The 14,334-nt window shown below is 44.9% G+C and overlaps 1 protein-coding gene across 4 annotated transcripts in view; it reads left to right on the top strand.

Annotated features, from left to right (window-relative positions):
• The window catches only part of LOC116463187 (A-kinase anchor protein 12-like), a 115,247-nt gene that overhangs the window by 78,450 nt on the left and 22,463 nt on the right, over positions 1-14,334 (top strand). Inside the window, exon 1 of one of the 4 annotated variants that reach the window (XM_032146188.2) lies at positions 5,328-5,537. The exons of the other annotated variants lie outside the window; for them this stretch is intronic. Within the exon in view, the coding sequence (XP_032002079.1) occupies positions 5,513-5,537 (25 nt within the window). The 5' untranslated portion in view covers positions 5,328-5,512. Of the gene's footprint in view, positions 1-5,327; positions 5,538-14,334 lie in introns of those variants that run through there. 4 annotated transcript variants of the gene reach the window in all.

Raw genomic sequence — 14,334 nt, 5'->3', positions numbered from 1 at the left:
GCCCAGGCTGTTCTCGAACTCCTGGCCTCAAGCAATCCTCCCATCTCGGCCTCCCGAAGTGCTAGGATTACAGGCATGGGCCACCTCGCCCGGCCTGTGTCACTACTTTGTGCTGCCACACTGTGGACCACTGTTTCCATGTTTTAATCCTCTCCACATGTGGCTTCGCTGCCACTTTCTCCCTCATTGCCCCTAATCCCTGTCCATTCCCAGGGTCCTTTTTCAGATTCCTCTTCCTCAGGGTTCCAGGCCATTCTTATTTCATGGACATCATTCCGTTCGGATGATCCCATAGATTCGCATTGCATCTTTCATCTTGTGGGCACCGTAACTTTGGACTCCTCGCTCACCTTCGTCACTACCGCGTCCATCTGTTTTGTTGCTTCAGTCTCTTCCTCCCGTCATCACAGCCTGGTTGCCTTTTCTAAATCACAGTCAAATTCAGTGCCACCATCGCCTGCCTCAAGCTTCCATTGGTTCCCTATAGTCTTCAGAACCAGCAGCACAAAGTTATTTTTTAAAGAAACAAACCAGCTTTTGTGAGCTATAATTCACATACTATGCAGTTGACTCATTTAAAGTACACAGTTCAGTGGTTTTTGCTATATTCACAGAGTTGTATAACCACCCCCATAATCAACTGTGGGACATTTTCTTTTCTCTCTTTCTTTTTTTTTTTTTGAGAGGGAGTCTTGCTCTGTTGCCCAGGCTGGAGTGCAATGGCGTGATCTCAGCTCACTGCAACCTCCACCTCCTGGGTTCAAGTGATTCTCATGCCTCAGCCTCCCGAGTAGCTGGGATTACAGGCATGTGCCACAATGTCTGGCTAAATTTTGTATTTTTAATAGAGATGGGATTTCACCATGTTGGCCAGGCTGGTCTTGAACTCCCGACCTCAAGTGATCTGCCTGCCTCGGCCTCCCAAAGTGTTGGGATTATAGGTGTGAGCCACCACACCCAGCCAGGACATTTTCATTACCTCGTAAAGAAACTCCATCCTGGTTAGCTGTCACTCCCTCTCCCGCCAAAACCCCCAGTCCTAGGTAACCACTAACTACTTTATGTCTATAGATTTGCCTCTTGTAGACATTTCAAATAAATGGAATTAAACAATATGTGCTCTTTGGTGACTAGCTTCTTTCACTTAAAGTTTTTTCAATATTCATCTATGTTATAGCATGTTTCAGTACTTTATTTCTTATTACTTTTTATTACTAACCCATTTCCATTAGATAAGCTCAATTTTATTTATCTCTGCATGAGCTGATAGATATTTAGGTTGCTTCCACTTTTGGCTACTAGGAATATTATGCTGTAATGAACATTGATGGACAAGTTTTTGTGTGGGTGTGTATTTTCATTGCTCTTGGTTATATGTCTAGGAGAATTGCTGGGTCATATAATAAATTTATGTTTAACATTTTGAGGAACTACCAGCCTATTTTCCAAAGTAGCTGTACCATTTTACCTTCCCAACAGCAATGTATGAGGGTTCCAGTTTCACCATTCCTTGTTATTGTGGTCTTCCTTGCCCCCCGCCACCTGCCCCTGTTTTTTAAACCAGGCACATCAGCTTTATGTTGTTGTCTTTTTTTTTTTTTTTTTTTTTTTAAGACAGAGTCTCACTTTGTCGCCCAGGCTGGAGTGCAGTGGTGTGATATCTTACTGCAACCTCCACCCCTCTGGGTTCAAGCAATTCTCCTGCCTCAGCCTCCTCAGTAGCTGGGATTACAGGCACCCGCCACCACGCCCGGCTAATTTTTGTATTTTTAGTAGGGACGGGGTTTCATCATGTTGGCCAGGCTGGTCTCGAACTCCTGATCTCGTAATCCGCTCGCCTCAGGCTCCCAAAGTGCTGGGATTACAGGTGTGAGCCACCGCGCCCAACCTGTTGTCTTTTTTCTTTTTTGTTATAGTCATCCTAGTGAGTGTGAGGTGGTTTTGATTTTGCATTTTTCTAAGGGCTAATAATGTTGGACATATTTTCATGTGCTCATTGGTCATTTGTGTATTTTCTTTAGAGAAATGGCTACTCAGAGTGTTTGCTCACTTTTAATGGATAATTGGTTACAAAGTTTTTAACATGTCATTCAAAACCCTTTATAAATATTTTTAGTTTCATCTCCAATGTTGTCTTCCCCCCAAGCCCCCAACTCCCAGACCTCCCTAAGTAAACTCCGAACCTCATAGCTATGAGGAACCCACTCATGATTGCCCAAATGTCCTGCTCTTGGCATCTCTGCCCATGCTTGTCTCTCCCTATGGACCGCCTTCTTTTGTGCCCCAGGTAGGGAGTGTCACCTCATCCCTTCAGAGACCAGCTCCAAGGCTACCTCAGAGGTGAACCAAACTGGAGCTGCCCACTCCCGCCACTGGGCATGTCCACCACCCGCTCCCACCACTGGGTGTGTCCACCACCCACGACTGAGCTCCCTGAGGCCAGGGGCAGCATCTAATTAGATCCCTGGGTGTTTCACATAATAAATACGGAGCAACAACTTGGTAAATATTTGTTGAGTGAACCATTCAGATTTGGGAAAACACGTTTTCTATCATCCACCTACGTATTATACAGCAAAACGTTTCCTATAATTCTTGCTTTGGGTGGTGATGTCTTCCTCTAAAAATCCTGATTTAACAAAAACAGAGAATGGAAATGATAAAAGAAAGTCTCCTGCATTGGACAGTGACCTTAGGTCTCATCTTTACTCCTGTTTTTATCCTAATTGATGGCTTTTCTTGTAAACGCAGACACACAGAGGCTCGCTGGGCAGCTGGGCCATGCACCCTGTCCTTGATCATTCTTAGAGGCAGAGATCAAAGGAGACCCATTGGCTGAGAGAGTCTACAGCTTGCCACATGATCTATTGCTCTGCCGTGATTTTAATTGCCTCTTTAAGAATATCAAATCAGGCCGGACACAGTGGCTCATGCCTGTAATCCCAGCGCTTTGGGAGGCTGAGGCGGGTGGATCACCTGAGGTCAGGAGTTCGAGACCAGCCTGGCCAACATAGTGAAACCCCGTCTCTACTAAAAGTACAAAAATTAGCCGGGCGTGGTGGCATGCACCTGTAATCCCAGCTACTTGGGAGGCTGAGGCAGGAGAATCACTTGAACGGGGGGTCAGAGGTTGCAATGAGCCGAGATTGCGTCATTGCACCCTAGCCTGGGCGGCAAGAGCGAGACTCCATCCCCAAAAAAAGAATATCAAATCAGATGTGTTAGCATCTTCATGAATGTCATAAAAAGAAATGTTTCAGTGCCAAAACTGAACAGCAGTACAGTGACCTTTGAAAATGTTGTTTAGGGTATTAAATGTGTAACTAGTGACATTTTGTGTGTTTTTATTTTTCTTCCTATCCAGCTCAGTGGAATAGCTGTTGCTTGTCCTATTGTTAGAATTTGGACCGATAGAAAGGAGAGGAGCTGGAAATTCATTCTGCTCTGCAAGGGCAGACTCGATTTCAGAAGTGGCACCAGATGATAGCCCTGTGTTGTCCCCAACCACTGGTGCTGAGAAATGATGCAGAACCAAGCCCTCAGATCCCAGATCACCCACGGCTCCTGGGACATCTCTGGGGAAGGGACTTATTAACGTAGACCCTGATGCAACATCCCAAGTCGTCTTTATCCATGATTTGCACAGCCAGGACACTCCGGGGCTGGGATTGGGAGGAGAGGAATGGCCAAGTTGCCCTGCCCCCTTGGCTCTGTGGACTCCAGAATGATGGTCAGTACCAGCAGCATTTCACACACACACCAGCCTCATTATTAAAATTGGAACAATTTGTGAACTAGAGTTGAGACTTCTCTAGAGAAGATAAAAGGTTGGGAAGCTGCTCAATGGCTGGGTCTGGGAGTCGGCTTCCAGGCAATATCTCACTGAGTCAGGACAAGGCCCATCATTCCCTGTTCCTGCCAGGCGGGTATTTGCCAGGATATGAAACGGAAGCCAGGTTTTTGGAGAGGCTGAAGCTGATTTTTGTAACTAGGTCCTGTTACCGGCAAGGAAGCGGCCTTCACGCTGCTCACTCTGGGCCCAAGTGTGGTGCATCGCGCCCCCTGGTGCCCAAAAAGCGCAACTACGTGCCACGCCAGCCAGCTCTCCTGGACTTAACTTCCATTTTTCCCTGATTCTCCTGTTCCTTGCCCACCCTTCTCTTTGCTGTGCCCACTGTGGTCCACGCCGCGGCTCCCCTCCCTCCTCCCTGCCCCAAGCAATAATGAACAAGATCTTCATTCTCTGAAGAGAAGTGCAATAGTAAAACTTTCCTTTTTGTTTGTGTATGGGAAGAGCTGGTGTTAATGGGTCAGGCAGGCAAGGCATGAAGTGATAAATAGGGAAAGGATGAAAGAAGGGAACAAACCCAGGGGACCTAACGGACTTACTCTAACAAAAAATTGGCGTACAAAAAAAGTGTATTAAAATTGTGAGACCACACCAACTCATTCGTCACTCGTGTCTTTACAAAGAACAAACCTGAAGCTTCAATGAGAAAGAATTGAAGTATTCTAGGGCTTCCTGAACTCTTCCGAACTTTTAGCATAGGCTTTGATTTCCGAGTTGTGTGCTTGCATGTTAGAGATATGATAGTGTCTAAAAATTGGAACATGACATAGTTTGATCTAAAAGGTTAGCTGACTTCTGCCATTTAGAAAAACCTCATGCTCAAGTCTGCTTTTGAAAAGTTGCCTTGGTCAAGTGTTGAAGACAGCACTTGTTAGAAGGAACAAGTTCACTTCTAAGAGCCCTTCTCAAAGAGTTCAGGAAACAGCACTACTGAGAGTTGCCAATCCTCAGATCAGTGCAACGTGTGTGTATGTGTAAGACACAGATGGTGAAAATATCAAATGCTACAGGTGCCAAGAAGGAAGGTGTTTTGCACCACACCAACCTTTAAACAAACATAAGGATGCAGAATGCAGTCTTCAAAATGGAGGGAGAATTTAATGTCTGTGTGGCTAGTTCCTTGAAATGACTTAAAAAGCTGAGATACAGAAGTATTAGTAAATCGGTGCCAGGAATGAAGTAACCGTTTAGATCCAATGCGGCGGCTCCAGCATCGAACTCATGCTCGGCACCCTTTAAACCCTCCCGGGACTCTGCAGAGCCCGCTGACCACTCACAGAGCCCAGCTCGGGGGAGGGCTTTAAGGTGAAGCACGTGACCCCCTGCTTGTGCAGCCCGGGCCGAGAAGTTTGCGCTCCCAAAGTCCTGGAGCACAGCAAGGGAGGGGCCAACGCCAGCCCGCGTGTGGGTGGCTGGGTGGGGGCGTGGGTGGTGGGTCCGCCTATAATTATCTGGGGAAATGCATCCGCGCTCCGCTTTTCGCTGCGGCAGCTCCGAGGGCACCTCCTGTTCTCCCCGATCCTCCTCCGGGAGTGGCTGGGCGTTTAGTCCGCTCTGATCCCACCGAAACCACCTGGGGTTGACAGGAAGGAGACGAGGCGTCTGCCGGGGAGGTCAGGGACCCGCTAAGCTGATCTGCTGTACAGTAGTGCTACTTAAAATATGCTGGGGACCATCACCATCACAGGTAAGGCACAAGCCAGGTCGCTTTTGTCCTCCCTGGACGGCAGGCACGGGGCACGAAAAGGGCTTCCTTCCGTAGAATGAGCGTTTGGTGGGGAGCCCGGCAGGTCAGTGGCTGGACCGTATTGGCATTTATTTCCCTCCGTGTGCTGAGTTTTTCATCAGAAGAACATTCTCCCTTTGGCTCAGCAAGAATCAGACAACCTCAGTGTTTCATTTTTGGCTAAGCTGGAATCTTCTTGACTGTGCCTATGGGAGACTTTTAGTATATTTTGTTCGGGGTTGTACCTTTCCCCTTAGGGAGAGAGGGATGTGGAGAGGAACAACAGCAGCCGACTGAATAGAAACATGTCAGATTTGTGTGAATTTGAAAATAAGTTGTGAAAGCTTAATCTCTTGCCGTAGTCATAGACCGAATACATTCCTCTTCTGGGCAAATTACAAGTGTTTGCATTTTGACTTGTTTACTAGGAACTTTGAATAAAGGTACACTTAGTGGTTTAGGGGACTAACATTTAAGCTGTGCTTTAAGTGGTGGTTTTAATAAAGCCATAGTTATTATAAAATCGGTGGCCAGGAAGCAACACTAGGCAACAAATAGTAAAAAAAAAAAAAAAAAAAAAAAAAAGTTTGTTTCTTTAGCTTACTTTCTAGGAAGAATCTGGCCGTGAGTATGAATTATAATATTTAATGCCTACTTCTAGCAAATAACTTACACGCATCAAACTTTTAGAATGCTCTTACAGCTCCTCTAACTTGACATTTGATAGTCTTATGCCATTGTACTGTGACCTAACCTGCGTATTTTCTCTTCCTCTCATCAAAATTAAACTGCATTTGTGAATTTAACTTTATAGGAACAGCACTTCTTTATTCTTTAAATATTTGAGATCATTCCTGCCAAATCTATTTTTTTTTCGGTTTTTTTTTTTTTTTTTTTTTTTTTTTTGAGATGGAGTCTTGCTCTTTTGCCAGACTGGAGTGCAATGGTGTGATCTTGGCTCACTGCAACCTCCACCTCCCAGGTTCAAGCGATTCTCCTGCCTCAGCCTCCCGAGTAGCTGGGGTTACAGGCATGCGCCACCACGCCCAGATAATTTTTGTATTTTTAGTAGAGCCGGGGTTTCATCAAGTTGGCCAGGATGGTCTCGATCTCTTGACCTTGTGATCTGCCCGCCTCGGTCTCCCAAAGTGCTGGGATTATAGGCGTGAGCCACCACACCTGGCCTACATGTTTTGTTTTTTTTTTAAAGCAACTATAGAATTTCTAGGACTTAAAATTTTCTCAATGTAACTGCTCCTGCAAAGCCATGCGCTCCTGTGGAATTTAAAAGAATGTGAAAGTTCAGCAATACTAAAATTGTCTCTCACTTCCTATAGATTAGCTTGTTTACTTTGAGATTTCCTTAAAATTCGACCCCCAAGTTGACTTGGCTAACCTTTCTACCATTTTACTCAGCTTGAAAGTTTATGCCATATCTTGAAGCTGTTAATAAATAGACTGTACAATATGAAAAAAATTGAAAACACAAAAATCTCCATTTTTTTCCCCAGATCATTAATTTTTCTATGAATGAAATATGCAAATGTGTATTGTAGGGAGTCACAGCTCGGGGTGGTGCTTCTGAGATCATGACTTTTTTCTGAGTACTTTTCGGGTACAATATGATTTTTATTATATTCACTGTTCAATTAGTCGCATACTGAGATTCCTATGGTAAAAGGAGGTGGTCTAAAGTTTTAGCAGTAATTAAAGGTTAAACTTGGAGCACTTGAGGGGGCTTGTAATAGTTGGCTCAGATAATCCCAATGGAATGATAAATGAATGGAAATAGCGGGAAGGACTGATTTTTAAGGCAAAATCAGGTAATTGGCTCTATTGTTTTCTGAATTTACTTTTCTTACAATGTGGGTGTGGAGGATATGGCAAAATTTTACACTTTTTCCTGGTAATAAGAAAGTGCACAGAAAATCTTAACTCCAAAAATTTACCAGCAAGAAATCTTATGTAGTGGAAAAAGTAAAAATGAAAGGGAGTTTCAGCTGTCATTTGGTTTTTCCTCTGCAAGTTATTCTGATGGGGAAGATTCATAATCATCATCTTTAAATAGTTGCTCAGAATCTTGAAAAGCCATGAGAGCTTTAAAAATTGACAGTAACGGCCAGGTGTAGTGGCTCACGCCTGTAATCCCAGCACTTTGGGAGGCCGAGGCGGGCAGATCACGAGATCAGGAGATCGAGACCATCCTGGCTCACATGGTGAAACCCCATCTCTACTAAAAATACAAAAAAATTAGCCGGGCGTGGTGGCGGGTGCCTGTAGTCCCAGCTACTTGGGAGGCTGAGGCAGGAGAATGGCGTGAACTCGGGAGGCAGAGCTTGCAGTGAGCCGAGATCACACCTCTGCACTCCAGCCTGGGCAACAGAGTGAGACTCTGTCTCGAAAAAAAAAAAAAAAAATTGACAGTAAGGTGGCCGGTCATGGCGACTCACACCTGTGATTCCAGCACTTTGGGAGGCTGAGGCGGGCGGATCACGAGGTCAGGAGTACAAGACTAGCCTGACCAACATGGTGAAACCCCGTCTGTACTAAAAATACAAAAATTAGCAGGGCGTGGTAGTGTGCACCTGTGATCCCAGCTGCTCAGGAGGCTGAGGCAGGAGAATCGCTTGAACCTGGGAGGCAGAGGTTGCAGTGAGCCGAGATTGTGCCACTGCACTCCAGCCTGGGTGACAGAGCAAGACTCCATCTCAAAAAAATAAAATTAAAAATAAATTGACAGTAAAGTTTAATGAAATCTTAAAGGTCTCTTGCATCTTTGGGATTATTCACTTAAATACTATAGAAGGTTATTGTAGTTCTCTTTAGTACTATGTTATTTTAGGAGGCATGTGTTTAAATTTTACAATTCATTAGCAGGACTGATGGCATTTTGTAGGAACTACTTAGGAACAAGTTTGCATTTCTGAAAGTAAGGAAAAGCTGTCACTTAATACTATTATCCCCCCCACACACACACACAACCCAGTTTACAGAAACCACTAAAATGAATGCAGTGGAAATTGAATTACAAAATGATTGCTTATTCACATTACATACTGTTGCCATTCTTGGGGTCTCTTTCTCTCACATCTCATTTGCAATAAGTTAGCTTTGAAATAAGAAATAAGTGATGTGACACGATGATCATCCCCTTCCCCACTCAACTGTAAATAGCATGCCAGCATAAAAATGCCTTTTTTTTTTTTTTTGAGATGAAGTCTCACTCTGTCACCCAGGCTGGAGTGCAGTGGCGCAATCTCAGCTCACTGCAACCTCCACCTCCCTGGTTCAAGCAATTCTCCCTGCCTCAGCCTCCCAAGCAGCTGGGATTACAGGCACCCGCCACCACGCCCGGCTAATGTTTGTATTAGTAGAGACGAGGTTTCGCCATGTTGGCCAGGCTGGTCTTGAACTCCTGACCTCAGGTGATCCACCCGCCTCAGCCTCCCAAAGTGGTGTGAGCCACCACGCCCAGCCAAAAAAATGCTTTTTGAATTAAGCAAGTACCTTTTCTCTTTTCTCTAAGTCACCCACATTACTGAAACTGATAATATTGATACATTGCAAACTGTGAAGTATCATGAGAAATAGGGACATTATTCTTTAAAGTAGAAACTGGGGAAGAATCAATCCTCCAACGTTCATGTTAGTTCTAGATTATTTATAATGCACTTTCTGATGCAAATAATTTTTACAGGAGAAAAAAATACCTTGCACATGGGTGTTTCACATCTGCTATGGAGACAGATTCCTTGTCAAGAGACTTTGGAGACACAAAATTGATACTTTCACAACTGCTGGATTAATAACTACCACTTCCTGAGCGCCTAGTCTGGCAGGTGTTGTTCAGCACTTTGTGGACATTATCATGTATTCCTCACAATAATCCTGCAGAAAGTGGTTCTGTAACCCTGTTTCTATCATAAAAGTAAGTTTCTCATGATTTGATAATTACCCAAGTTTCACAGCTAGAAAGAGCATAACTGTAGAATACCTTGCAAAAGACCTCTTTCTCGTTGTGAAGATGCTAATACTTGCTTAGTGACCCGCATTCTTACATGCCTGCCCAGATGTTTAAGGGATCGGGAAACATCAATATCAAGACCAGGGATTGGGACTGGGCACGGTGGCTTATGCCTGTAATCCCAGCACTTTGGGAGGCCAAGGCAGGCGGATCACTTGAGTCCAGGAGTTTGAGACCAGCATGGTCAACATAGGGGAGACCTCCTCTCCACAAAAAATTAAAAATTTAGCTGGGCATGGTGGCACGTGCCTGTAGTCCCAGTTACTTGGGAAGCTGAAGTAGGAAGATCACTTGTGCTACTGCATTCCAGCCTGAACAACAGAGCAAGACCCTGTCCCCACCCCACCCCCCCCCCCAAAAAAAAACCACCAGGTCCAATGATGATGTCACCGATATGCTCCTGTATGGGATCCTTGCTTTTATGAATTTGAATGTATCTCTGCTTGGAGGTTTTCTGGTTAATGAGCTTTAGAACAAGGGAGGTTGGGTGTGTAGCCTATAAGGGATGGACTTAGAATGCAGAGAATTCCTGGAAAAATTCCAGGACAATGCTATGAATCTTGGGGGAAAGATAACTAGTTCCAGATATCACTGTAAGCCATCCTGATGTGCCTGGGGATGGGGAGCACTGGTGATTCTAAGCCTGAAAAATGAACATGTCGTTTCTGCAGTATCGCACTTCTTTTTCTCAACCAAAAACGATGGTGGTGGTGTCACTGAAACCTGATAGCTAAGTTTTGGATAAAAACATTAATATTTTGTAATATTATTAATTAATAATCAACATATTCCTTTAAAGTTTTTTTTTCTTTTAAGCCTCTAAAGTAAAAGAAAACGATTTATAATTTATCTCTTAATTGCTAAGTATTTGGAAAAGTGAGAAAAGAAAGATGATGCTCCAGGTTTTGAACACACGGGCTGTCTCTACATTATATGGAGCTTGGGGGTGGGGAACACATAGCCAGCAGGGACCACTGTAGCTTAGCCCTTCTTGGGATCATGGAGCCTTTGCAGCTTTGGGGACAGGGAGATCATGGATATTTTCGAAAGGAAAATGTGTATTTGCACATACCCATTGTAGACCTGGAGATTGATTTCATAAATTGGGACTCACAGAACATTTATCTGGAGATAAACCTAGGTTAATAGCAGGTAACACCGCAGTGTGAAGCACCAGTAATTCTTGGCCAAAGTGAGATTTTTGTACATGAAATGATTTCAAGTGTTGGTTTCTTACTACATCACTGAAGATGCAACTTTTCATATATTTTCACATTTATTTGACTCCATTAATATTCTATACGACTTTCTTTTTTAACCTCGAAGGGGCTTGTTATGACAAAGCTGTTTAAAATATTAAAAGGCACCTAGTTTGTTATTATTAAAGAAGTGTTATAATTTTTTTATAATGCTGTAATTGAGAATAGTGTATACTCTTAAAAATAGGGTGAGAGACGTTCAGTCCAGGAAGTAACTTCTGTATTTCACTTTCCACACTTATTAAGGGTAACTTTCATTCATACGTTAGAAAAACATAAAGCAAAAGCCTACCCAAGGTCTTGCTTGGCAGTGATAACTTCAAGTTATTTTTCCTTCTGGAATGTTGTAGCATGAAGTAGCTTCATCCGTATCCAGCCTTTATTTTTACTGCACCTTTTTAAAAGTTTTGGCCGGGCGCGGTGGCTCACGCCTGTAATCCCAGCACTTTGGGAGGCCGAGGCGGGCAGATCACGAGGTCAGGAGATCGAGACCATCCTGGCTAACACGGTGAAACCCCGTCTCTACTAAAAATACAAAAAATTAGCCGGGCGTGGTGGCGGGTGCCTGTAGTCCCAGCTACTCGGGCGGCTGAGGCAGGAGAATGGCGTGAACCTGGGAGGTGGAGCTGGCAGTGAGCCAAGATTATACCAACGCACTCCAGCCTGGACGACAGAGAGAGAGACTCCGTCTCAAAAAAAAAAAAAAAAAAGTTTTGTTTTGGAGTACTAGTAGCACGATCATAGCTCACTGCAGCCTGGAACTCCTGGACTCAACAATCCTCCTGTCTCAGCCTCCCAAGTAGCTGGGACCCTACTGAGTAGCACGTCCAGCCCTGCGTCTTTTTTTTTTTTTTTTTGACAGTCTGTTTTTGAGACAGTCTCGCTCTGTTGCCAGGCTAGAGTGCAGTGGCACGATCTCGGCTCACTGCAGCCTCCACCTCCCAGGTTCAAATGATTCTCCTGCCTCAGCCTCCTGAGTAGCTGGGATTACAGGCGCCCGCCACCACGCCCGGCTAAATTTTCGTATTTTTAGTAGAGACAGGGTTTCACCGTGTTAGCCAGGATGGTCTCGATCTCCTGACCTCGTGATCCGCCTGCCTCGTCCTCCCAAAGTGCCAGGATTACAGACGTGAGCCACCGCGCCCGGCCCAGCCCTGCATCTTATATGCACTATATCCATGCAGAGATCCCTCCTTCTTGGGTATATTCAGAAAATTAAGTGAATGAAAGCTTTTTCTACATCTTCTTTAAAATTATCTTATCTTTTCCAAGTAATGTTTTCCGCATATTGACCCTGTCTCACACAAGCATGTGATTAGGTGTCTCCACCCAGAAGAAAGGCATAGAAATACTTGGCTTCTGTAGTGATATTCTTTTGAGAAACAAGGCATGGATGATGTTGTTTCACTAATGGTTGATGTCGAAAGACCTGTCAGTACAAGACTGTATCACACATGGGTATGTGGCCTGTTGGAAGGATTAGTCTTTTTCCTGCACTTTGAAGTGTCTACAGGGTGGGAAAAGACCAGTGACTAGCAGGACAGTATGAAGACGGAGGTGCCTGTGAGTTCGGGCTCCAGAGGCTTCTACAGGGGACACACCGACCACTCCCTTTAACATTTTGGCCATCTTTGTGACCTAGTGGGATGCTGGAATTGTTTCTAGCTGAACCTCAGCACCAGTGAGTACGTGAGCACCACGACTGGGCTTTCTGGGCATTGGAGAGACTTGGGTGGATAGCAGCGCATTTAAAAATGGCGGGATCATTCAATCACACATGAGTTAAAAAACTATACATTGTGTGGAAGAGGCCACTCCAAAATGAAAGGAGGTTTTAGGGGCACCAAAAAGTACATCCCCATATCAGTGATCCCAAATCAAAGATGGAGCTTTTTGATTTTCCTCTTCGTAGCTAGTCAGACAAATCTAAGGCACATAAAAATTCCATAGGAGTTTTGAATTAAAAGAAGCGCCCTAACGGAAGGCTGTGATGAAGTGTGGTTGTGAATGGATTCCACCGTGCCAGGCCTGCACGGGTGAGCACTGGCTGCCTGTCCTGGAAGCCCCCTCCGTTATTTTTAGAGGCCTCTTATCAGTCACTTACTCCCTTCACTCCCAGCAGTGGGAGTGGGTTGAGCCTCTGGTCTGAGCCTCTCCTGCCTGCTGCTGCCACATCTTTTAGGCTATTTTATAATGCATTTAACAGCCTCCCGCTGTGCTCACTAAGCTACAATCTTTAACTCATTCACAACCAGCATGCAGGGAGCACGTAAAAATACTTTCTCAGGCCGGGTGCAGTGGCTCACACCTGTAATCCCAGCACTTTGGGAGGCCGGCATGAGCGGATCACCTGAGGTGAGGAGTTTGAGACCAGTCTGGCCAACATGGCAAAACTCCGTCTCTACTAAAAATACAAAAATTACCTGAGCATGGTGGCGGGCCCCTGTGGTCCCAGCTACTCGGGAGGCTGAGGCAGGAAAATTGCTTGAACCCAGGAGGTGGAGTCTGCAGTGATTCGAGATCGCACCACTGCACTCTAGCCTGGGCAACAGAGCAAGACTGTGTCTCAAAAAAAAAAAAAAAAAAAAAAAAAAATTGAAAGGTTTCTGCTAACCACAAACTACAAGGGAATGATATGGTCTTGTTTGGTACTCTTTACCTGCAGCAAGAACCTGGGAAATGTGGGGGTGATTTTGGTGTATCATGTACAGTTGGGCTGGGGAAAGCAAAAAAAGTGAAGAAGAGGAGGGTGAGGAGGGGGAGGTCAGCACAGGAAGAAGGGTCCCAGCCACCTTTGACACATACTTGGGGTAAAGGACCTGCATCTGGCCAGGCTCTGTGGCTTACGTCTGTAATCCTAGCACTTTGGGAGGCTGAGGTGGGAGGATCGCTTGAGGCCAGGAGTTCAAGACCAGCCTGGGCAACATAGCGAGATCCTCCATCTCTACAAAAACAAACACAAAACAAAAACAGAAAAGGGATCTGCATCTTTATTTACATGGTGCAAATAAAGAAAACTAGAAGATAGGGAGTTAACTCGAGACATACTAATATGTGCTCCTTTTCTCCCCTTGAAATGTTGATGTTGAAAGTCAAGGTGGTAAAAATAGGCATAGTGTCACATTCAACTTTACAGGATTTGAAAGTGCATCTCAGCTGGGCACGGTGGCTCACCTGTAATCTCAACACTTTCAGAGGCCGAGGCAGGTGGATCACCTGAGGTCAGGAGTTCGAGACCAGCCTGGCCAACATGGCAAAACCCTGTCTCTACTAAAAATACAAAAATTAGCCGGGCGTGGTGGCATGCCTGTAATCGCAGCTACGCAGGAGGCTGAGGCAGGAGAATCGCTGGAACCCTGGAGGCAGAGGCTGCAGAGAGCTGACATCACGCCACTGTACTCCAGCCTGGGCCACAGAGCAAGACTCCATCTCAAAAAAATAAAAGAGTGCATCTCAACTTTTTTTTTTTTTTTTT

This window comes from Hylobates moloch, unplaced genomic scaffold (genome assembly GCF_009828535.3).
Source record: "Hylobates moloch isolate HMO894 unplaced genomic scaffold, HMol_V3 SCAFFOLD_28, whole genome shotgun sequence".
Taxonomy (NCBI): Eukaryota; Metazoa; Chordata; class Mammalia; order Primates; family Hylobatidae; genus Hylobates; species Hylobates moloch.
The sequence above is the reverse complement of the archived record's forward strand: the minus strand, read 5'-3'. Positions and strand labels throughout refer to the sequence as shown.